At 36.3% G+C, this 24,707-nt stretch overlaps 7 protein-coding genes across 7 annotated transcripts; 4 read left to right on the top strand and 3 right to left on the bottom strand.

The window, feature by feature from the left end:
• The first annotated feature begins 878 nt into the window (after positions 1 to 878).
• On the top strand, positions 879 to 1,404 carry LOC108819085 (uncharacterized). Its single transcript, XM_018592075.2, has one exon. It carries the CDS (start codon positions 984 to 986, stop codon positions 1,218 to 1,220), a length of 237 nt encoding a protein of 78 aa, XP_018447577.1. The 5' UTR covers positions 879 to 983; the 3' UTR covers positions 1,221 to 1,404.
• Positions 1,405 to 3,653: 2,249 nt separating this feature from the next.
• Positions 3,654 to 5,260, bottom strand: LOC108819084 (two-component response regulator ARR7). The gene is made up of 5 exons (XM_018592074.2): positions 4,750 to 5,260; positions 4,586 to 4,662; positions 4,368 to 4,445; positions 4,197 to 4,267; positions 3,654 to 4,092 (listed from the first exon to the last, which is right to left on the bottom strand). Exons 1-5 carry the CDS (start codon positions 4,895 to 4,897, stop codon positions 3,819 to 3,821), a joined length of 648 nt encoding a protein of 215 aa, XP_018447576.1. The 5' UTR covers positions 4,898 to 5,260; the 3' UTR covers positions 3,654 to 3,818.
• Positions 5,261 to 12,100: 6,840 nt separating this feature from the next.
• On the top strand, positions 12,101 to 15,669 carry LOC108822554 (uncharacterized). Its single transcript, XM_056991970.1, has 12 exons — positions 12,101 to 12,797; positions 12,890 to 13,102; positions 13,213 to 13,302; positions 13,392 to 13,508; positions 13,584 to 13,853; positions 13,947 to 14,103; positions 14,191 to 14,268; positions 14,342 to 14,442; positions 14,521 to 14,691; positions 14,783 to 14,857; positions 14,929 to 15,039; positions 15,194 to 15,669. Exons 1-12 carry the CDS (start codon positions 12,249 to 12,251, stop codon positions 15,533 to 15,535), a joined length of 2,274 nt encoding a protein of 757 aa, XP_056847950.1. The 5' UTR covers positions 12,101 to 12,248; the 3' UTR covers positions 15,536 to 15,669.
• A 212-nt stretch (positions 15,670 to 15,881) lies between these two features.
• Positions 15,882 to 16,959, bottom strand: LOC108822880 (uncharacterized). The gene is made up of 3 exons (XM_018596074.2): positions 16,733 to 16,959; positions 16,423 to 16,544; positions 15,882 to 16,328 (listed from the first exon to the last, which is right to left on the bottom strand). Exons 1-3 carry the CDS (start codon positions 16,854 to 16,856, stop codon positions 16,008 to 16,010), a joined length of 567 nt encoding a protein of 188 aa, XP_018451576.1. The 5' UTR covers positions 16,857 to 16,959; the 3' UTR covers positions 15,882 to 16,007.
• A 227-nt stretch (positions 16,960 to 17,186) lies between these two features.
• Positions 17,187 to 18,822, bottom strand: LOC108819552 (uncharacterized). Its single transcript, XM_018592610.2, has 6 exons — positions 18,444 to 18,822; positions 18,266 to 18,373; positions 18,006 to 18,167; positions 17,755 to 17,926; positions 17,577 to 17,650; positions 17,187 to 17,473 (listed from the first exon to the last, which is right to left on the bottom strand). The coding sequence occupies exons 1-6, from the start codon at positions 18,717 to 18,719 to the stop codon at positions 17,351 to 17,353; spliced, it is 915 nt and encodes a 304-aa protein (XP_018448112.1). The 5' UTR covers positions 18,720 to 18,822; the 3' UTR covers positions 17,187 to 17,350.
• A 316-nt stretch (positions 18,823 to 19,138) lies between these two features.
• LOC108819489 (photosystem I chlorophyll a/b-binding protein 6, chloroplastic) lies at positions 19,139 to 20,336 on the top strand. Its single transcript, XM_018592533.2, has 3 exons — positions 19,139 to 19,459; positions 19,530 to 20,047; positions 20,147 to 20,336. The coding sequence occupies exons 1-3, from the start codon at positions 19,198 to 19,200 to the stop codon at positions 20,162 to 20,164; spliced, it is 798 nt and encodes a 265-aa protein (XP_018448035.1). The 5' UTR covers positions 19,139 to 19,197; the 3' UTR covers positions 20,165 to 20,336.
• Positions 20,337 to 21,278: 942 nt separating this feature from the next.
• Positions 21,279 to 23,948, top strand: LOC108823027 (probable polygalacturonase). The gene is made up of 5 exons (XM_018596255.2): positions 21,279 to 21,895; positions 22,344 to 22,464; positions 22,547 to 22,795; positions 22,882 to 23,035; positions 23,259 to 23,948. The coding sequence occupies exons 1-5, from the start codon at positions 21,422 to 21,424 to the stop codon at positions 23,782 to 23,784; spliced, it is 1,524 nt and encodes a 507-aa protein (XP_018451757.1). The 5' UTR covers positions 21,279 to 21,421; the 3' UTR covers positions 23,785 to 23,948.
• Positions 23,949 to 24,707: the final 759 nt, after the last annotated feature.

The following is a 24,707-nucleotide window of genomic DNA, read 5'->3' on the forward strand; positions in this document are numbered from 1 at the left end:
TACTATAGATGTCAATGTACATTTCCTTGTGGGCCTCCAAAGCATTTGAACCAAAAAAAAGTATTTTGAAAAGATATCTTCTTCAAAATGTATAAACATGAATGCTAATTTCCCAAAATATCACGATTTATAGTTGCTACAGTTGTCATTATATAATAATTTTATATCAGATTGGACCCAAAGCTAAAATCCGTTGTAGTATTCAATCTGAATTTTAAAGAAATTTTATAAAATAATAAATCATCTATTTTAAACATAAAATTTACAATGCTCTTTCAAATCCAGTTTAATCAACTTGTAATTTAAAATATAGAAGATTCCCACCCACGCAAAGATAGAAAATATTTTTTAATAAAATTATAGTTTAAAGGGAAATAAAACTTAACTGATACAGTTACTATAATAAAATTTACAACGAAACTCAATATATTAAGTTGAAGATAGAAATATTTTTGATAGCATACAGAAAAGATGATATGTACCCACTTTTATTTTATTTGCTTTTCCTGAGTTCTTGTAACCGAGTGCTCGCTAAATCGCGTAAAGAACTACATCTTAAAAAACACTCAATATTCTCCTAAACATCTTTTTTATTTGGTCTTTTGTCGGCAAAGCTTTTACCATTGAGATAAGATAGTGTTGCAGTTGATTTCTTTTGCTTCGGGATAATTTGAAGAAGCTTCCTCAATAGGTACCTGATTCTATAAAATAACCATTTAACCTTGCAACGAAGATTCCAAAAGATTGTTGACTATTAAAAAAAAAAGAAAAAAGAAGCAAATCAAAAAGTTCTTATTGTTCACGAACACAAGGTTTGACTTTGACCACAGAAACACGTTTTAGAGTATGAATGTTCGCGTATATAAACACAACATAGGAAACTAGAAACAACCACAAACACAAACTTGAAATCAATTCTCACTTTGAGTACATACAAAAAAAATCGTTTCTGATTCAAAGCTTTTTAAAAGGATACATTTATAATGAACGGGGCATCGTGGGCTGACCAGTGGGACAACAGCGGCACCACCGTCGTCAGAAGCGGTGGAGGTGGAACTGTGTCGAACTCAAACACGGCTAAGTACAAGGAGAAATTTGGACATGGAGTAGACAAGACAAAAGCTGTGGCTTCTTCGGGTTTTAAAAAGCTCAAGGCTGGTTCTGCCGTTGGTTTTCGTTGGGTCAAGGACAAGTATCACAAAACCACAAACAAACATTGAAACATTAAACATTTTCAGTCTCCTTGTATATTTTGAAATTATTCACTTGGTTTTCTTCTGATCAAATATTTTGTTTGATGTATTTTATTTTAGCTTGTTTGATTTGAATGTTTTGAGTTATGTGGTAGATTGTATAATTTTTTTTGTATTCATTTGATTAAATTGATATTTTTTTGTTCTTGTTTTTTTTTGTAATTTGAATTTCTCACCTTTCAATTCGTTTTGTAACTGATATAGACTATCGTAAACGAATTAGCTTTTGAAGTCTGAACATTTGTCCTCCCGGCCATTTATGTAGATTCAACTACACTGTAAATCAATCGGAGAACATAAAACCTAATAACTAATTGTCCTAATTATCGACAACATCCGTCGCTGCTAGAGGAATTTGATGGAGAGTAGGAGGAGAAATGCAATGACATATTTTCTACCTGCTAAGTCCACTTCTATATTTTTATCTATTTTTTAGATAAATTTTATTTTTACTTTTTGACATAGCTGAGTTTTATTACGAAAATGAGAGTTGCTCTAATGTATATTCATACGATAGTTTTTCAATTTTAAGAAAAAAATATAGAATAATTATATTTATTTCTCTAAATTGAGAATTATAATATAAAGGTATACAGTAAATCAAAATTATCTCTATAATAAAATTTATTATCTTACAGAAAATATAGTTATGAATTAGAAATTTTTAAACAAATATGCTTTGACACAAATGAGAAACTTGTAGTGGATCGATGCATTGGCTCAACTGCACAAAGGTGACACAAGAAAAAGAACAGAATGAGGACTAAGTTTTAGAGTAACCAATAGTTTAACTTGATTTCTAAAAGGAGAATACTTTGTGAAAAAACTATAGTTTAAGGGCTACAACAAATCTAAAATAAGTCATTGTTGTTCACCAACAGAAGGCTAATCAGACCACTGAAAAAAATAAGTATCTTAAAGAATATGTAAACTTCAAAAAAAAAAAAAATGACAGTGTGTACTACACCACCTTAGTTTGCATATAACCTACTTTGGTCTTGATGGCAGTGTGTTGAAAAGAACCCTATAGGTCACAAAAGAAAAATAAATACTCTCATTCAAATTGAATCAGAATATGACTACCTATGTTTGTTTTAGATAGCCTCATTGTCTACAATGTTGCTAATTTTCACATTGATCCTCCATTGTTTCTTCTTGACACTCAATGATAAAAGTAGATTTCTTTCTTCACGCCTAGATCATGTCTTCCTCACAAAGTAGTAACATTCATGCTCCTTGTAAAAAGCAGATCTTTCAAGTGGTTCCACAGCCTTTTGTGACCAATAAGGTTCTTTTCTAGAAAATAATACCATTCGCGTTCATCAAAACACAGATCTCTCTCACATGAGGAAGTGTCCACAAGTCATTGTCGAACACATCCATCATTTTGATGAAACATCTGAAGTCTGGAGAACTTTTCTTCCGCATAAGGTAGTCTCTCACCAGTTCTTCAACGGCTAGATGAAACTGAAACCTATTCGATAACATGCCTAACATTGTTGATTATGGAACTCTAACCGCATGTCCTCCAAAAAAAATATTTGGTAAGTAATACTTCTATCAAAGATACATATTGTATACTTTTTGCATATATTAAAAAAACACATTAAAATTTGACTGTAAATGTATTGTTTTGGTGAGTAATAATTTTCCATAACTTTTAGCCAATAGAAATCCAATAAACATTATTTATTTTTTTGAAGTTTACATTTTTTCGTTAAATAATACAATGAAAAAGTAAAAAATGTATTTTTTTGAAACGATTTTTTTTTAGAATATGGATCTTTCTGAACGGATGGATTATTAATTAATTCGAGACTTACCCACTTTTCCATCTAATGAAATTTTGTTTGTAAGTCCCACTTTTCCATTTAATGAAACTTTGTTTGTATTTTATTGCAATCTCTTGCTTATGAATCAGATCATCAATTTTATATGGAACCACACAGATTCACCAGTTGTCTATCTTGCATAGTTGCATATGATATGTCGGCCTAATAGGATATTTTGTCACAAGTTTTCAAAACGTTTGGCTCCAAGATTTATGTAGATAAAGCTACAAACTTGGATTTTTTTTTTTTTTTTTGCTAAATACAAGCTTGGAATGTTTCAGATCGTCAAATGGTTTTAGTTCCTGAAATCGTCTCTGACGATCCTTTATCCTGGTTTCACATATTAGAGTGAACCTCTTATCATTCTCCCGTCGGCTCAGTGGTATGTATGTATGTGATGATGAAGGTTATTCCGAAAGTGGAATCTTGAATAGCATAAAGAAGCAGCTTCTGAGTCTATCCCTGAAAAGAATCTCCCTGCAACTCTGTTGCGAGAGCAAGGCTAAGTTCCAGGTATCTCACAAACTACATGAGAGAAACGCCATACACATACACCAACACCTCTGGAGGAATTATAAATGTTGAATCTGGAGGAAGTAGTTTAGTGAGTCCTTACAAGATAACAAACAGGAAACACTGTCTTCGTATTGCCACAAAACAAAAACGCCTGAACAAAAACTTAGATGTGGAATATTAACAGACAATGCTAGCTAAGGTCTTGGCTCTATGTATTTCAAAGGAAAGAAGAAAATTGCTCAGATTCTAATTTCATCCGTTTTGAAGATGGAAAGTCCTTGACATAAGAATCATCACCACTTGATGATGATGATGATGATGATGATGATGATGATGATGTATCAGCATCTTCTCCAAGGTTTCTCTTGTTAGAATGGGTCAAGGTTTTGCAGTCCTCTGCTTCATTTTTCATTATAAGTTGTTTTATTCGCTTGACATCTGAGAGCTTCACCGGTTTTAACAGGAACTCCTCAGCTCCTTCCTTCAAACATCTGAAAAAAAAATAGAGAGGATAAGCCACTTAGTTTAGATCACAACGGAGACAAAAAAAAATATGATCTACTTTGTATTGTTACACATTTACAGAATCACTTACTGTTCTATACGAGTTAAGATGTTCTCAGATGACATGATCACTACAGGTACTTCTCTGAATGTAGAAGATTCCTGCACATTATCAATATACTTGTATCAGCATTGGATAAAACTTATTCAAGTTTTTTTCTCATATTGAGAAAATCAAAATCTGTTACTAATTAATTATTACCTTAATCTTCTTGAGAAGATCATATCCTGTTAGTCCTGGCATTGAGTAATCCGTCACTATTAAATTCACCTTCAAATCCTGTTACAACAAAAGATCACACATAACTTTTAATAAAGCACTTCAACAACAAAAAAATATCAGACTTAATACTACCAAAACAAACTAATATATAAATACTTTTTTTTTCTCAGTAAGACAGTAACCAAACAGATTTGTACCTTAAGATCAGAAGCTCCTGTGTTTCCATCTAAGCCAAGATACTGCAAAGCCCTAGTCCCACTCTCTACAGTTGTCACTGAAATAAACAGATTATTAGGCAAACAGAACGAAACCCTAAAAAACAGAGTGACAGAAAAATTCTATGGTGCCGTGTATAGTATACCTTTGCAAGAAGAGATTCTTAGCAATCTCTCGATGACTTTACGGTCCACAACACTATCGTCGACAGCTAGAACATGTAGTTCAGGCAAACTAACAGTCAGATCTCCACCGGTGGGAACGTCCATCCTCATGACCTCACCAACAGCCATTTCTCTATAACTCAGAGAAAAGAATGTAAGATTGGTTTTAAAGAAAACGAAGAAGAAGCTTTGGATTAAAGAGAAAGAAAGAAAACTCCAGAAATCAATGTGAATGTGATGGAGGAAGAAGGGAAAAGAAGTGACATAGATATAAGAGGTGGGGTTTCAGTATAGAGATACGGAAGATCAGATGTTGCTGGTGAGATCTTTGAAGAGGAAACAAAATCTTAAGTTGGGTCAAGTGTCAGAAAAAAAACACATGTAGTAAATAAGTAAATCTTCTGTGTCTTGAATGTCAAAATCTTTGGGCACCGAATCTTTTTTAAGATTTCAAAGATCTTTGTTTGGTGTGTTTCTTTCAATCCGACAGCGACCACTCTCTCTTGACCTGGAATTTTCCTCCTTCTTTTAGTAATTACTCCTCACAAGATTATCTTATTTTTAATCGTTTTCCATTTTATTGCTAATATTAAGATGTTACTGCTTACTATTATATATTATTCAGTCCCCTAAGTTAGACAAATTAATTTAATCCTTTTTAAAATAATCACTTAGAGAGGTAATAATCCTTCTTTGATAAGAAAAGAGAGGTAATCTCTTCACTTAAATATAGATATATCATTGATGCTCTAGTAAATTTCAATCCACTTAGTGACGCGATAACTTCAAACTATGCTCAAGTTATAAGTATTACTAGATTTTGATCCGCGCTTTCAAAGCGCGGATTTATTTTCCTTTATTTTTTTTTAAATTGACAAATATTTAGTAAATGTCATATTTTTATATATTTGTTTTTTTATAAAAGACTTAAGCTTTTTTATTTTTCTTTATCGTGTTTCATTTTAAAAGAGTATAGGCCAGAACACAATATTCGGACCCGAAGAACCAACCCGAAACCGACCCGAAAATCAGGGTCCCGAATCCGATCAGACCCGGGGTAAATATCCGAATGAGTTCTAAATTGCTATATCCGAAGAACCGGTCCCGAATCCAACCCGAACCGAGAACCAAATGAGTACCCGAAGATATCCGAAATATATCTAAAAATATATGTTATAATTATATTTATAATTATTTTAATTTTTTAATTAATTTTATAAGTTAACTATAGTAGTTATTTTCGGTAATTTGAGTATTTTTGGATAAAATATGATAGTTTGGATAAAAATTTACCCAAAAAACTGTATAAAATGTATATTTTTGGTTACTATTGAATAATTTGGATACAAAAATTTGAACCGAATCAGATATTTTGGTTACTTTAAGTACAAATAACCGAACCCGTTAGATACTTTGGTTATTTGGTTATTTTGCAGGTTCTTATGCATGAGAACCGAACCCATCCGGACCCGGAAAGACCCGACTCGAACCCAACCCGAAATTTTATAATACCCGAATGAGGTTTAATTTCAAAACCCGAATGGGGTTTAATTTTAAAACCCGAAAAACTCGATATCCGAAAGAACCAATCCGTACCAGAATGGGTATCCGAACGTCCAGGTCTAATGAGTATTTATGTTTAGAAAATTAAACTTTATTTTTAATGAATTAAGTTGGTATAACTCTGATATATTAATTTTATTATGTGGTTAATTTTTTAATAAAAAATATATACTTTTAATAAAGATTTATACTTTTCAATGAAAAAATTCAAATTTTTTTATGAATGCTTAAATTATATTAAAAATAAAAAACATAATAATTAAGTTATTAATTTTTGTTCACTACACAAAATATTAAGAATGGTTGAAAATAAATTATTTGAATTAGGGAGAAAAATAAGAATTGGATCTGATTTCTTAATCAGCCCAAATGGCCCAAAAGAGATGATGTGGGCAGTGGGCTGGATCAAAAAAAAAATGATCCAATAAAAATGTGTTATTAATATTACTTGATTGCCCTTAATGAAATAAGCAATGTGAGTTAAAGAAAGGGCATGTTTAGTAAAAAAATTCAAATGTGCTTGTACTTTAATAGTATAGATGTTGATATATTCTGGTAATTTTGTTGATTTGTTTATTTGGATGCATTATTACTAAATGTCAAGTTTCTCTGAATAAATAAATTGTTCGACAAAATGGTCAATTTATTATTTGTTGTCATCGTTTTCAGTTGAGTTCCTTTATTAAATTGATTTTATGTAGTAAATGCACTCTGTTTAGTGGACCATTGTGTGATTTGTGAATCTCATTTGCTTTTGGACACAATCTTTGAGATAAATTACAAATATGGACAAATTATTGGAGTGGAAGAAGATCCTTTATGTCTCTATTTCAACATCTTCTACCAATTGCGAGAGGATAGGCAGTACAACACAAGATTTGGTTTCCAATTAACTAGAATCATGCAATGCAATATTGATTTTGTCGATACGAATAGCAATTAGCAAATACTCCCTATGTTCCATATTACTTGATGTTTTACCTCAATGCACAAATATTAAGGAAAACTATTTTTTATTTAAAATATTACTAAAGTACAATTTAAAACTAATTTATTTAATTATAAATAGAAATAATAAAAATTCAATTGGTTACACAGTTTTTGATAAAGTTAAAGTTACATAGATTTGTGCAAATATCATCTATTATGAAACAACAAAACTTCTCTAAAACATCAAGTATATTGAAACGGATGGAGTATATACTCCCTCCGTTCCAAATTAGATGATGTTTTGGAGAGTTTTGGATGTTTCAAAATAGATGATGTTTTGATATTTTTATATTAGTTATAGCTTTATTGAAAACTGTGTGACCAATAGAATCTTATAATCTTTTTGATTATTGGTTGGATTAGTTTTAATTTTTCTTTTCAATGCTAATTTTTAAGATAAAAATATATTCCTTAATTCTTGTGCCATCATCCATAACATCAAGTATTTAGGAACAGAGGGAGTATATTGTAAATAAATAACATATATAAACGTATACTCCTATAGATTCTTAAATAAGCGCCTAGCATAAAACCCTATAAACTAGAAATACGACTTGGACAACCCACGTTGTATGATTCTTTCGGTACCGATTTCCCCCTTTTAATGTACCGATAAGTCGATAACCATCGTTTTATGTCAGTTTAGGGTGCTATACTTCTAAAAACATATTAAAAATAGATTGCGATCTAAACTAGAGCATGTTAATTTTTTGGAATAAAACTAAATGTTTCTTTAAAGGTCTCTTTATCATGCAACAAAAGTAATATAGAAAAGTTCAAAATAAAGTGATATATTTCTTCCTTAGTTTTTTGCACTTTAATTATTATTATTATTTTTTCAGATTGGCCGTGATTTGTGAAGCCTTTTTGGACCATATCTATAAAGTAAAATCTTTAAAAGTTGTGGATTAGGCGATCCTTCAAATTTCTTAACATCTTCTAGCCAGTCGCGAGAAGACTTAGACAACATAAAATAAAAAGATTTGGTGTCTAAAATTAAGAATCATGCAATTTCGTGGATATCGATTTGATAGGTATCTAATCTGAAAAAGAAATCCCAAAACGATGGCCTTCACGTTTTTGTTGTTAATAAATAGTTAAATACGATGGCCTTCACACGTAACAGCTCCGAAATACATGGAATTGCATACAGAAACGAGTCAATCAAAAATTTGAGCAAAAAGAAAAGTAAAATATTGTGATGTTTTCCACATGTTAATTATTAATTTATTTTTTGTTACTGTTGGTGTAAGAACATCACTGAAAAAGTGAAAAGAAAAGAAGAAAAAAACATCAATATGTTTCACATTTTCTTACTTTAAAAAAGTTGGCTCAGTTTCTGAATAAATTATCATTGCAATTTCATACGGACAGATCTTACTTTCCAAAAGGTTGTTTTATTTTCTGTAGATGTTGATGTCTTATTACGTAAAATATTATCACTGCAGTTTCTAGGAACAAGTCTAACTCGTCAAGCTCTCTTTTACGGTGACACTGACAGACAGAGCAAAGAAAACAACAACCGAGAATCACTTTTCTATCTCAACAATTAAAGTGAAAGAACATAACTAAATGATACAAATCATCGGTTTCCTCCATACCATAGTATTAATAGCTAGCGGATGGTTGATATATGATAATCTATCACTGAGCCTAAGATTTGTACCATCCCCATGCATGCAGTACCGGCCCTGGACAGAAGTGGCAGAAGCATGTGCTTCCAGCCAATTTTCAGATATGTAATTCAGATATGTAATTTTTCGGCCTTATATTAGTTGGTAAATGATAAATCATGATATATTCATTCAGTTCAAGTAGTGCTGGGTTTGCGGGTCGACCCGCCCCGACCCGCCCTGCCCCGCTGCGGGTCGACTCATTTTTTCGATTCAAAAATTCGACCCGCTTGACCCGCATCTAAAAAATATAAGACCCGCCCCGCATAAATTAGCGGGTAACCCGCGGGACCCGCGGGTAATATAAAAAATAATAAAAAAATTATTTTAATTAATATTTTTTAAAAAAATAATATAAATAATATATTTTAATTAAATTTTAAAAAATATTCGTATTTTTTATTATTTTTATTATAAAAAACATAATTTTTACTAAAAAAATCATATTTTAAAAAGAATTTTTTTTTTTTTTTTTGCGGGTTGGCGGGTACCCGCAGTTTAAATTCGGTCGACCCGCACCCGCCCCGCGTTAAAATCACTCGACCCGCACCCGCACCCGCGAACAATTTTTTTCAAATCACTCGACCCGCACCCGCCCCGCGGCGGATCAAACGGGGCGGGGCCCGCGGATAATGAATCAAATTCCCAGCACTAAGTTCAAGGTAGGTGAGAGGCTCGAACCTCGTGTACTGATTTTTATTTTATGTGTGTGATATTTTAATATACAGGCCTTTTACAAGTGTAGAGAGACACTTTCTTCGTCTTCAACTAATCACCAAGTCCCATAGACACGAAGATCAACATTGTCAAAACCATCAAAGAAGTTGTCAAAATCACTCTTCGTGAAATCCGTAAGTACAAAAGATATGCCGACTCATATGGCTCATTTCACAATTTTAATCTTAAAATTCTTTGGAACTTCAAAACATACTTGACATTTGTTTCTGATCTCTATACAATCCACCTCATAACGGCCACTATCATGCCTAGCTAGATAAAGACTGTAGAGGAAGCTAGAACCAAACTAGAGGATTGAATTACCAAACTTACGATACAAGAATCATTCACTAGTAAATACCTTATTATTTCTGTTATTGGTATGTAAATCACAAAATAGTAAACCGGGCATTGATTAATCATATCTTCATGTTAACTATTTCTATCATTGTACTTCCTGTTCGGAATCGCGCTACGCGCTATCCGTGCGGCAATCTCATGTCTAGCGAGTTATCGAAAAATTGGAATAAACTCGAGGTATACGCGGGGAATAATTTTTAATATATTTTTAGTTTAAAATATATAAAATTGGAATAATCTCAAGCTGTATCGACTTGTTGGCTGTGTAAATCAACAATGGAGACAAGGGATCATATTTTTTTTTACTGCAGTTATTCTAAAGAAGTGTGGTATGGAGTAGTGAAGAACATGGCAGGTTCAAGGAGAGTTCATCAATGGAATGATGTAGTTCAGGTGGTGATTAAGGGGCTGCAAAACAGAGACTTATCAATCCTGTTCAGATATTGCTTTCAAGCTGTGATATATTATGCACTTTGGCACAAGCGGAATATAAGGAGAGTGGGAGATCCTTCTATTCTTGTTTCGTGCCTAGTGAATCGCCTTGATAAGCAAATCAGAAATAGGATTACTACTCTTAGAAGGAAGGGGAAGAAGTATGGAAAGATTATGGAAGTGTGGTTTGGAAGAAGTTGAGTTTCAAAATGGTTTCTTTCTAAAAAATTATTGTCCCCTAGCTATGAATTTTTCTATTCTTTTTCCCACATTAGAGTTTTGTCCCAATTGAGTTTTCTCTAATGGGAGTTTTAGTGAGGGAAATTTCATAGCATTTCCAAATTTTGACTTGTTCCATATAGTCAAATTTGAGGGGGATTTAAGTTTTTCTTTGATGGTTTGGTCTTAAGAAATTTTTTAGCTTCTTGTTAATTTGAGTCTTATGTTTCTTTTAGATTCAATTCTGTTGCACTTGGTTGTAAAAATGTTTTTTTTTGTTTGAATAAAATTTAACATTCTTTCAAAAAAAAAAAAAATTATAAAAAATTCATTAAACACCAAAGTATATCATAAATCATAATTATTATTATTTAGTTACATTAATACAGAAAAAGATCTACTTAATTACAAGAATGACCAAAATATATAGTTTTGATAACGAGAAGAAACAAAAATACAAAAATTGTTATTAGTACATGCAAATTAAAAGTATAAAGAACTATTATTACAACTAAAGGACTAGGCTTATGAATATTATAACTACCTGGCCTTTTAAAAAGTAATTGAAAATCGTGAAGTCAAATTGAAAATATCATCTTCTTCGTTTGGCAACCACCAGACATGACAGAAACCACCACCCGTTTCAGTCAGCAACGATATCATGTTTACAACTTCGAATCATATGTTTATACAACACTTCCAGTCTCATTTTTTGAGAATCACGCTATTTTAGTGATTTCAAGTGAACTTTGAGATTCCGAGTTTTTACTTTTTATACGCCGCGTTATGCAATTTTACAGTCCAAGCGGACATAACTCGCCTCACCGTATAATGATACCGATCACCCCTAACTCGCCACTCTACAGCTTCCATCACCGTATTCTCAGCCGCAAAATCGGTGACTCGGCCGAGTTTTGGAACAGGGATTGTACTTGTACTCCCGCTATTTATTCATCTTGTAAAGTCTTAGTCTGTTTAGACCATTCTACCAAAATTTTATATCAGGAAAATCATCCAGCCAAAAAGTAAGTGTATGCGATACGTCAGTTGATTCCACCAACCCAATAACCGCATAGAAAGCCCATGAGCCAACGGCTCGTCATGTGAGACCGCACAAGCATCCACGAGACTTTACCGGTGGAGAACGTTAAAGTCTAAAATCCTATGCTTCAACCACATTCATCCTACAGTGGGTCCACCATGCTCTCTGCCACGTGTATAAAAATGATTCGTTCTCACGCATATGTATTTTGTCGGCAAACTTCTCTCAACCGTTGATCTCGATCGCGCCAAAAAAGAAAAGGGTCATTTTCGTAATTATAAGTAAATTAAAAAAAAATTAAAGTGAAAAATATGCGCTGGAAAAGACAGAACTCCGAAGTGATTTGTTTCCCTCGCTGTCTGAAGAAAGCAACATCGTCCTCCTCAGATTATTTTCCCGAAGAAAATTTAGGAAAAGAAAGAGAAGAGAAGAGAGAACCAAACCCCGAGACAAAAAGATCTCTTCGCCGTCGCCGCCGGCAAAGATGGCGGAGGATTTCGCAAGGGCGGTGGAAGACGGTCTTAAACTCTCGAAACGTATTTACTTCGGAAACGATCGCGCCGTCGCGGCGCCTACGCTAGCGTCGCCGATGGAGAGATCCTCCCCGTCGCAGGCCTACCTTCCTTCTTCCCCCATGGTCTACGCGGTCATACCCGACCCGGGGATCGTGGATAACCCGGACCTGCCTAGCTACCAGCCCCACGTGCACGGCAGGTGCGACCCACCGGCTCTGATCCCTCTCCAGATGAACGCTATCGAGCTCGACGTGGACTGTTACCTCGACACGGCTCTCGTCACCGTCACGGGAACGTGGCGTGTCCACTGCGTCATGGGAAGCAAGAGATGCGATTGCCGTATCGCTATTCCTATGGGAGAACACGGTTCGATTCTTGGTGTTGAGGTCGAGGTTCCTAGAAAATCTTACACGACGCAACTGATCACGGCTCAAGATGGTAACCAGTTGGAGAAGACGACGCAGACTCAAAGTGGAGGGTTTTTGAAACCAAACATATTCACTCTTACTGTACCACAGGTTATCCACTTAAAATGTTTTTTTTGTTTTTTACCTCTTGTGTCTTGTTTATTTCTCTTTTCTGATTATTATGTCCTATTGTTACTTCACAGGTTGATGGAGGTACCAATCTCTCTATAAAGATGTCTTGGTCTCAGAAGCTGACGTATAACGAAGGAGAGTTTTTCCTAGACGTTCCTTTCAACTTTCCTGAGTATGTGACTCCTGCTGTAAAGAAAATCTCCAAGAGGGAGAAGATTTACTTGAGTGTTGACGCCGGAACCGGAACAGAAGTTCTTTGCAAAGGATGCAGTCATCAACTTAAGGTGTGGTTCCATAATACTCTTAACTTAAAATTAATTGGCAGGTTGACACAAATCTCTTATATAATTACTTAGTTAATGTTTAATTTTCTGATTATGTTCATGTTTTACAGGAGAAAATGAGGAACGCAGGGACGTTGAGGTTTTCAAATGAAGCAGATGTTTTGAAATGGTCAAATACAGATTTTAGCTTTTCTTATACGGTACTAAACTCTCTCTCCCTGGTGCTTTCAATCTCTGTTCCTGCTCCAATGCTGTAAAAATTGATTATCCCTTTATGTTCTTGTGGTAGGCCTCTTCAAGTAATATAGTTGGTGGACTTTTTCTTCAATCTGCACCTGTCCAAGATGTGGATCAGAGAGATGTATTCTCATTCTATCTTTTTCCAGGAAAGCAGCAAAAAACTAAGGTTTGAATCTTGTACTCTCTTATGAAACGAATGCTATTTGCATTACATCTTAAGTTTCTTTTACTCTACTTTCAGGCATTCAAGAGGGAGGTTGTGTTTGTTGTTGATGTAAGTAAAAGCATGGCTGGAAAACCTCTCGAGGATGTAAACAATGCGATATCCACAGCTCTATCCAAGCTTAGTCCTGGAGATTCCTTTAACATTATCACTTTCAGTGATGATACTTCTCTGTTTTCAACCTCACTGGAGTTGGTTACTCCAGATGCTGTTGAAAGAGGCGTTGAGTGGATGAACAAGAACTTTGTTGTCGCAGATGGTACTAACATGCTCCCTCCCTTAGAGAAGGTCTTATTTTCCCTACGCTCACTTGTAGCTTAATAATAAGCTTAAACACCTTTAGTTGTGAAAATAGCCAAGTTTGTTTCAATATTTTTTCAGGCTGTGGAAATGCTTTCGAATACACGTGGCTCCCTTCCTATGATCTTCTTCGTAACAGATGGGTCTGTTGAAGATGAGAGACACATTTGTAATGTAATGAAGAAACGTCTTGCTAGTGGTGGATCAGTGTCTCCACGGATACACACTTTTGGGTTAGGTAAATCTTTCCCTCCAAGGCTTTGATTATTATCATTATTTTTGATTTACATCTTCATATGTGAACTACTCTTTGCAATATCTTCAGGTGTATTCTGTAATCACTACTTCTTACAAACGCTTGCAAATCTATCTAGGGGCCAGCATGAATCGGTTTATAATACAGGTAAAACTTTGAGTCCAAATAGTATAATGTAATATAGTTTCATAGAATTTTTTATTTTTTTTCTGATGTACAGATCACATCGAAGAACGGTTAGACAAATTGTTTACAAGGGCTTTATCCACTGTTCTTCTGAATATAGCAATAGAGCCTCTGCAGGATCTTGATGAAGTTGAGGTGTGCCTCTATGCTAAGATTGTTTGCTTATTTTTTTTTTTTTTTGAAACTGAAAATGTTACCTGTGACTACTAATAGGTATACCCTTCGAATATTCCTGATCTGACGTCTTCAAGTCCATTGATGATATATGGGAGATACAGAGGAAAGTTCCCTGAGAATGTGAAAGCCAATGGTCTGCTAGGAGATTTTAGCAGCTTCTCTGTAGAGCTGACTGTACAAAGTGCAAAAGATATGCCTCTTGATAAAGTAACTTCATCATCTTCCTTCTTATTATCTTTCTTTCTAAAAGACATGTGTTTTTAAACAAACACTGTCATTCCCTAAATATGTATCTTAGGTGTTTGCAAAGAATGTGATTGACTTGCTTACTGCTGAGGCATGGTTCTTGGAAGACAAACAGCTCAAAGAAAAGGTTTGTTTACTATTCAAGATTGTCCTCTTCATGATTATCTTCTTCAATTCTCCTATGTTTCTTCTTCTCAGATTAGTAAACTAAGCATCCAAACCGGCGTACCATCTGAGTATACTAGAATGATCCAACTAGACAACACAGAAGAAGCATCAAAAGCCAATGACACTGGCGTAAAGAAAAAGGTATGTATTCATATCTATAGAAGTTATGAACTAACTTCTCAAACATTAGACCATAACTTCTCAAACATTAGACCAAAACATAGTGATTTGTTTTGCTATATGGACCAAATCAGATTCGTTTTAACTCATATGTACACCAAATATTTTTCAACAGACAGCGAGCAGCAACGGCGAGAAACAGAAGATGATATCAAGAACAATCCCACTGCAAAACTTTGGGATAGGCTTTGGTGATATAACGGCTACCAGAGAGAATGTTCCACCAGGATATGGAGAACAGAGAGAGCCTGATGCTGCTGAGAAGTTCGTGAAGGCTGCTTCGAGCTGTTGCGTCTCCTTGTGCAACAAATGTTGCTGCATGTGCTGTGTCCAATGCTGCACCAAGCTCAATGATCAATGTGTCCTTGTCTTCACGCAGCTCTTCACAGCGCTTGCTTGCATCGCTTGCTTTGAGTGTTGCTCAAATGTTTGCTGTGCATGTGGTGGAGAGGACTAGTCATATCAAAAAAATTGGTTTTGAATTCTGAGTGTAGAGTTTTAAAAAAGCTTCAAAGTAAGTTTGTATAGTTACGTTACACACACTACATGTAATTTATGTACGGCCTGGTCATATATAAAAAAGCTTCTTCAGGGGGAGAAAGTGTAAACGAACAGACAAATCCATGTGCTTTCCTTCAACTGGTTGCTTGATTTTTGATCTCATAAGTCATAAATTGGAAGCTCTTGTAAATCATCAGATGATTCAGCTCTGTTTTTTAGAATAAAGCTTGATTCGAAACTAAAGCTTTTCTCTTTGCTGAACATGATTTGATCAATCCACAACTTGAAAAAACACAAAGAAAGATAGTTCAAAAGTAAAATCAAAAGAGTACAATTACAACCTCGCATGGTTCATAAGTAAGGTGTTGAAAGAAACAAAACAACATAGTGAACTGAGTTGTCATTCTTTTTATTATCATTAACCTCCTTCACTCAGGATAAGAGAGCATTGTGATAAGCGACTCGTGCTGAGGAAACAGCGATAAGAGGTGAGAGCGTTTCGCAAGCTCAAAGTCCTCAAACTGGAAACCAGGAGCGCAGGTGCATCCAACAAGAGAGAAATGGTTCTCGGAGTCTCTAGGCTCAGTTCTAAGCAGATTCCCATCGTGAGGGAAATGAAAATCCTTTGTCGGAAACGAACCAAACCAGATGTTTGGAGGGACAGTGTACTGAGGCTTCTGGTCGCCTTCAATCAAGTCAGGACCAAGACACGTGAATTTCAACTTCCCATCGTCGTGGATCTCCACTACCTGAGATCAAAGACAAGAACAGAGGTGTATTAAAACAAGAACCAAAAGACATTTAAAAAAAAAAAAAAATCGTTCCTTTTTGCTTCAAACTTACAGTGAGGGGTTCACCCAAATAGAAGTGCCAGGTTTCAGCCATTGGAATGCGATGAAGACGTGAAACGTTACCAGAAGGAAGCAAGAAGTAGATGCTTGTGCTCACAGCTCTGTCCACCTTGACTACACAGATTCAGACAAAACAAAAAGGATCAAACTTTGGTGATGATCTGTAATAACAAAAATCAGGCAATACTAATTTCTAATATCAGCGATCCAAATTCGGATCTAATGACTACATTACACCAGTAAGATTGCAAATCAAGATGGATGCCAATAAACAAGTGTAATATAGAGAGAGAGGGAGTTACAGGTGGGTGGGAGATGAGAGGTGGAGAGGATGACAGAAGAATCTCTGAACGTTTCATAGAAGAAACCACCTTCTTGGTGAGACCTGAGATTGAGCTTCTTCACGATCTCTGAAGACTTCACCATCTTCCCCCCGATATTCACCGACAGACTCTCTCTCAGGCTTTGTCTAAACTCCACAACCAAATCAGTTCTAGCTTGCCACGAGTTCAGCTATCCAAAACTGACTTTTCTAAAACTTTCCGGGGTCAATTTAGAATATTTAAAAGATTTCTCTACAACGACCCTCAATTTAATTAATTACAAAGAAGCCCCAATATTTTTGTGTTCGAATGGTATACAACCTTCCTAATTAAGCTGCACCCAACTTTATTACAGACAAAAAAAACTTAGCTATAGCAGTTGATCAAAAAAAAAAAAAAAAAAACTTAGCTATAGCACAATACTTCATCGCCATTCACAAACTCATTGGTTTTTTACTCGACAAAAAAAAGTTTATACACTTCTCAAGTCATACATAGTGATACAATTTTATTATAAGCATATCTCAAACTCAAAATATTGTGATTATCTCTATAAGGATGAAGCAAATTAATTTTTTTCTAAAGGTGTGCATCTTCTCAAAACGTAGAGCTACTACCACCACCACCACGACGTGTGGACATGGTGTGCATAACTCCATTCATCAGACCTTCAAACGATTTCCCTACTCCAGCTCCAATGTCTTGTGCAAAATACTTGGCCTGCCACACAATATGTCAATTTGTCTCCAATGAGAACACTCTCCTTCCAAATATGTAAATAGTAGCAAGAATAAAACATATCAATAAAGGTTTGACTTTTGACCTCTTGTATGCTTTTCTTGAGATCAAAAGCATCTTTGACTCTGTCATCAAGGAATGCCCATGTATCCCTATACTCTACTCAACATGAAATGATGATGATGATAATCAAACTTCAAAACTTGTGTTATTTTTCTTCCACACAATGAAATTTGAGGGAGGGAGGAGAGGAGTTTTAAGACCTGGGGAGTCATCTGTAAGCATGTAAATCTCGGTGGTTGAGTAAACACCTCCAAGAACAGTGCGTTTCACATACCAATCTAAATCCGAGGCTCCATCTCCAACACTGTGCCATATCTCATCAACCAGCATTGCCCTCTGCTTAAAACTCGTTGGTACGTTCACTGGATGCGCCTGGAGATTTATTCAAAAAAAAAAAACATCAGAATATATATATCACAAAACAGAGAGAACCAGCCCAAAAAAAACTCACTTGGATGCTGAGAGCTTGAGGCCATTTTGACATGTAAGGAACCTGCATTTCTAACCGGATTCTGACGAGCTTGGAGATGCGTTCACTTGGAATCATGTTTTGCAAATCCAATCCAGAGTCAACTCTGTCGATAAGCAGTTGTAGGCATTCATCCATGAAGTACTGAACAAAGAGTACAAACAGAGAAGAACAGAACCATCAACACTCCAAAGTTTGAAGCTTTTATGGTAACCTCAAAGTGTGTTGTGGAAGACATTAACCTCGACAAGAGCAGTTTCTTTCCTGGAGAAAGACCCAACAATGGAAGGAGACACACCGACATCTCTTGAACCAGCCATCATCGCTTCCTCCGTCCAACCTAACCTCGGCTACATAAAACTAATCGCTTAAAAATGGAAACTTTACGGCGTAAAGAGAGAGAGAGAGAGAGAGACCCACCACGTGACGGAGAGACGCTGAGAGAACACGAGCTTGCTCTTCCTGAATCTCGGGTCTTGGTTTCCTACGAGTTCCTTCCCCTGTAGCCGTGGAAGCCGCCGTGGGACCCGACTGATTGCTAATCGGTGATTCAGTGTTAACCATCGATTGAGTGCAGAGATTGGAAGTGTGAGAGGAAGGGATGATGGTGGACGTGAGCTTGGGAGATCGGATTCGGAGGAGGCGGTTGGTTATTAAACCAGCGCCGAGAAGACGCTTCGCCGCCGTTCTGTACATTGTCGCCGGAGTGGAGGGTTGTCAGTTCTTCGACACGTGGATGAGTTCGTTGCCAAGAGAAATATGTTAAGACAGCTTCCTCTGTTTCTACTTTCTACTTACATTGTTTTGCCCCATATTTATAGTTATTTACATAAATGACGAAATCAATAAGAAAATGCTAAATAAATAACCCCGTTTCTTAATTCAAAACCAGCTTTTAATTTTTATTGCTTGTTATATATAGTCCAAGTCCAAGATAAAGAATTGAGATAACTTATACTACAATTTTGTATGGTTTCACCAATCATGGTATATAATTTAGATACTACATGATCCGTTCAAAAACTTATCATCCATATCGAGCCGTACACGTGTCACGTAACACTGGCTTCACAAAATTTTCTGGATAACAAAGCCCATAACATGCGAGTGTCCATATACACTCAACAGCAGCAACAAGAAGAAAAAAAGAGTGCCACAAGAAAATTTACAAAAGATGGCTTTTGCCATTGCTTCTGCTCTCGCTTCCACACTCTCTTTATCCACGAGCAGAGTACAAAATGCACCAGGAGCGTTCTCATCACGCGTCGATGGAAGAACGAGCGAGCGTTTGGTGGTGGTTCGTGCCGGCAAAGAAGTTTCTAGTGTCTGTGAACCACTTCCTCCGGACCGTCCTATGTGGTTCCCTGGTACTTCTCCTCCTGAATGGCTAGATGGCAGTCTTCCTGGTGATTTCGGTTTCGATCCTCTTGGTCTAGGTAAGCATGAAACCTCATTTCGGTTTACCAAAACTAACCGGAATTTTACTAAACCGGTTTCGTTTTATAGGGTCTGATCCGGAAACTCTTAGATGGTTTGCGCAAGCTGAGCTCATACATAGCCGGTGGGCCATGCTGGCAGTAACCGGTATCTTAATACCGGAATGTCTGGAGCGGTTAGGTTTCATCGAGAATTATTCGTGGTATGACGCAGGGTCACGCGAGTATTTCGCGGATTCCACTACCTTATTTGTGGTCCAGTTAGTGTTAATGGGGTGGGCTGAAGGTAGACGATGGGCTGATTTTATCAAACCGGGTTCGGTTGACATAGAGCCTCAGTATCCGCACAAGGTGAATCCTAAACCGGATGTTGGTTACCCGGGAGGTTTGTGGTTCGACCCGATGATGTGGGGGAGAGGTTCTCCTGATCCGGTCATGGTTATGAGAACTAAAGAGATTAAAAACGGACGGTTAGCGATGCTTGCTTTCGTTGGTTTCTGTTTCCAAGCTAACTACAGTGCTAGTCAAGATCCAATTGAGAATCTCATGGCTCATCTCGCTGATCCTGGTCACTGCAATGTCTTCTCAGTAAGTTTAATATGTCAAATGATGACGATCGTGGTACTGATGATTTTGTCTATTAAGTATTCACTGACCTTCACTGGTACTTGTAACTTGTGTTTGCAGGCATTTACATCACAGTGATCACATTGATGGAGATTAGTTGCGGCGAATACAATTTTCTTATGGCTGTTTAAGCAACCAATGATGTTATAACTTTGGTGTATAGTATCAGTTACGTTACTGTTATGAATTAAATTATTTGTATATTGTTGTTTTATAAAGAGACGAAATTCAAAAACTGTTAGTCAAGTCACTGCACTTCTGATCTATGAAGATTCATAGTACCTGTTTTCTTCTTTTTTTTATTGGAACAAAAAACACTTCAATTAGATGCACAAAAGTCTAGTACAAGATAGAGTGATTACACAATGCTGCCTTTCCCAGAGAATTAGCACTGGTATTAAACTCTCTAGAGATAAATTAACTAGAAGAAGATAAAATGGAAATATAAGGATAGACACTATATCTACAAGAACCTCGAAGAACTCCATCGGATAAGCTTTCGAGTTGATAGCTCTAGTAATCATTTGCCAGTCCGAATGAATACAAATTTATGAAATCTGTTGGTTGATGATGTGTATATAACTCTTTTAGCTTAGCTGTTAAAATAACTAAATGCAGTGTAAATATATATCTGATTTAAACTATAAAAATATATGAACAATTTTTTTACGTATTTTAATATTGTATAATATTTAAATTTAGTTTGAATTCGAACGTATATAAGAATTTAAATACACAAGATTTGAAGATTTGAATTAATATTTAAAGTAAATATTTGAAACTTAAATAGTTATCTATGATATTCAAAAAAATTGTTCCATATTTATTCTTATCCAACCATGAAAGTATTCGAATTCGAAATACGTTTGGATTTAAAATTAAAATGATTCAAAAAATGTTAGAAAGTTGACAAAAAAATGTTAGAAACAATTATAAAGTTCATATGAATATATGAAATCTTAACTATAGAAGATTTGACATCAAAATCCTAAAAAGAAAAGAACTGAAAACTTCGACTCAAACCCAAATAACCTGGCAGAATGTGAACTTTGACAAGCTTAGCTTAAAATTAAAATCAACTAAACGGTTTCTATAGTATAAGGTTAATTTGGAATGTCAAATAGATTTATTCCCACTAAAATTGAACCAAAAACAAACCGGTATGGTTTTCAATCCAATCGAATCACAAACACACTGACACACACCAAACTCACCAGCTTCGGATACAGACTCTTCAACCATCGAAAGATTCCCTCACCGATCCTCTTTGCGTTAAGCTCACTATATCTCGCCTTAGATCTCATCACAACCTCCATGTAACCGTGAATCAAAACCATGGTGGAGACTCTCCTTCCCTCTCGCTTCCACTCCCATCTCCAAAAACTCGACCCTAAGCGCCGCCTCCTCGCTTCCACCATCGCCTCCCACAAGACGCTCATCTTCACCTTCCTCTGGATCGCCGCCTTCGCCTCCGTCTTCCTCTGGCAGCGAACGTCCTACATCGGCGGCTACGTCGTCGGTCCCGTCTCCGGAGGGAGGTTCACGGTCTTCGGCAGGGCTAAACCGTTGCAGCCGGTGCCTCGCTTGAGGCCTGCGGTGTTCGATCTGAAGGAGTTCGGAGGTGTCGGCGATGGGGTCGCGGTTAATACTGAGGCGTTCGAGAGAGCGGTGGTGGAGATCTCGAAGCTTGGAGGAAGCGGCGGCGGGCAGCTGAATGTGCCGCCTGGACGGTGGTTAACGGCGCCGTTTAATCTCACTAGTCATATGACTCTGTTTTTGGCGGAGGATAGTGAGATTCTTGGAGTTGAGGTTTGTGAGGAAATGATTTGTGTTTTGTATGATTGATTGGTGATTTTGAGCTTTGTTTAGGTCAGTATTGAAGCTCTCAGCTACGACTAAGCTTAATAGCATGAGATGTATAGATTACAGAGAGTGTATATAGACTGTGTTTGATTTGTTCTGTTGATTGGAGGTAACGTGAGTGTTTGAGATCTTTAGGTAACGGAATCAAGTGGATAACAAATGAGTTTAGGATGAGTCTTGGAGATGTTGGTGATAGATTCTAGAAGCTGAGACTGATATAGGGCTTGAAGCTGAATGTGTTTGCTTGGTTTTGTTGAATGGTAGTTTTATAACCAAAGGATTCTCAATGAGACAATGAGAATGCTGAGACTAATGGTGCTTACGTTTTCAAGACTTTTATGTGGTTTTTGTGTGAACTTTTGTTTACTGAATGTGTCGCTATTTTAATTACTAGGACGAGAAGTTTTGGCCTTTAATGCCACCATTACCTTCATATGGTTACGGTAGAGAGCGTCCTGGACCTCGTTATGGAAGCTTAATCCATGGTCAAAACCTCAGAGACGTCGTTATAACCGGTTGGTGATTCCGTTTTTGGACTTGATGTGTGTGGAATTTATGATAAGGGGGACAGTGGTTTATGAATGTGTAAACGTGTAGGTCATAATGGGACTATAAATGGACAAGGGCAATCGTGGTGGAAGAAGCATCAAAGAAGGCTTCTCAACAATACAAGGGGACCTCTAGTTCAGATAATGTGGTCGAGTGACATAGTTATCGCTAACGTAACGCTGCGTGACTCACCGTTTTGGACTCTACATCCGTATGACTGCAAAAACGTTACGATAAGGAGTGTCACCATCTTGGCTCCTGTGACCGGAGCACCAAACACCGATGGAATTGATCCAGGTATGTTTGTTTGCACCTCTTTAGTATCTATTCTTCGGTTATCCTGTGCTCTGTAAAGTTAAACCCTTTTTGCGCCGTTTTAATAGATTCCTGTGAGGATATGGTGATTGAGGATTGTTACATTAGCACCGGGGATGATGCTATTGCCATTAAGAGTGGTTGGGATCAGTTTGGGATTGCTTATGGACGACCTTCTACAAACATTCTTATCCGTAATCTCATTGTCCGCTCTGTTATCAGGTAAATGAGTTCTTCTCTTATCTCACGTTTCACTTTGGTTTCATTTTTATACAAATAAGTAAATCTTTTCTGCATGTTTTTGGTGATTGTCACAATGTCATTTCAACATTGATTAGTGTCGTGTGTGAATGAATACGTTTGTTTTCGGTTTGTAGATATAAGAACTTAAGACCTTGTTTAGAAACAGAGGTGTGTTGATAGTTTGATCTTATGTTTTTGTCAGTGCTGGTATATCTATCGGAAGTGAAATGTCCGGTGGAATATCAAACGTGACGATCGAGAATCTCCTCATCTGGAACTCACGCCGCGGAGTCAGAATCAAAACGGCACAAGGACGAGGCGGCTACATCAAAAACATAACCTACAAGAACGTAACGCTAGACAACGTACGAGTTGGAATCGTGATCAAAACGGACTACAACGAGCACGCGGACGATAACTACGACCGGAAAGCGTATCCGATACTCTCTGGATTCAGTTTTGCGGGAATACACGGACAAGGAGTGAGAGTGCCGGTCCGAATCCATGGGAGCGAGCAGATTCCTGTGAGGAATATAACGTTTCGGGACATGTCGGTGGGGTTAACATACAAGAAGAAACATATATTTCAGTGTTCGTTCGTGAAAGGACGAGTCTTCGGGTCGATTTTCCCACGGCCATGTGAGAACTTTGATGTTTACGACGAGGAAGGTCGTCTCGTTAAGCCTGCGGCTGAGTCCAATGTGCCGGATATCGATTACGACATTTGAATGTTTCTAAAATTCATGGTCATTTGTGTACATAATTACGTAAATTTTGGGACAAAAAGTGAAAATTATTTGTTTTTCTTTGGGCTTCATTGGTATTCATTCACTCTGATAGATACTATGTAATTTTAATACATGATTATGTACGAAAAAATAATCTTCGTTTACTTTAATGTCACGAGAAGCATGTTCCACTACTAAAGCTAATTTGCTCAGTTTCAAAATATTTATATTCTGCGAAACACCACCGACCCTAATAATGGCCAGCACGCATGTGGCGCCTCATCAACATGTGTCTTTGTTTTGCTATATTATGATAATTTCTTCTACCTTTCGCATCTTTATATTTTCATTGGAAGTTTAACAAACGCATGCCGAATGCGTTACTTTATTCATGTAACAAAACCAAACTGCAGAACAATTGTTTGACAATTTCAAGAAATTCCATGTGCGTATTGTTTTTCAAAGCTTGTACTGCCATCATTGTATTGTATGTTAATCCAGTATTTTCTTAACTATATACAACGTGGCTACGTGTGAAGCTACAGTTATCAAAAGTTTTCCCTTACCCTAAAACAAAATCTTCAACATTAAATATATTAGACATTAAATTGCATATCATCAACAAGTACTACAACACCAGAATATAATATGAGTACTGAGTACAAATAAATAAGAGTCGCGGATTAGTTTAATTAAAGCCAAAGGTAAGCTAAAGTGGGTGCCTGAATAGATGTCAAATAAACAAAGAGATATGGACACGTTACTCAACTTGTCTCGCCGACTGTATTCCTTCCCACAACCACTACACGCATTTCCCACGAGTTTTACGATCCTTTCCGTTTAATCAAATCATATCTAGTTTTATAGCCCATAGTCCACATTTCATATATGTATTTTCTTTGATAAATCACAATTCATATAAG

Source organism: Raphanus sativus, chromosome 8 (genome assembly GCF_000801105.2).
Source record: "Raphanus sativus cultivar WK10039 chromosome 8, ASM80110v3, whole genome shotgun sequence".
Classification (NCBI taxonomy): Eukaryota; Viridiplantae; Streptophyta; class Magnoliopsida; order Brassicales; family Brassicaceae; genus Raphanus; species Raphanus sativus.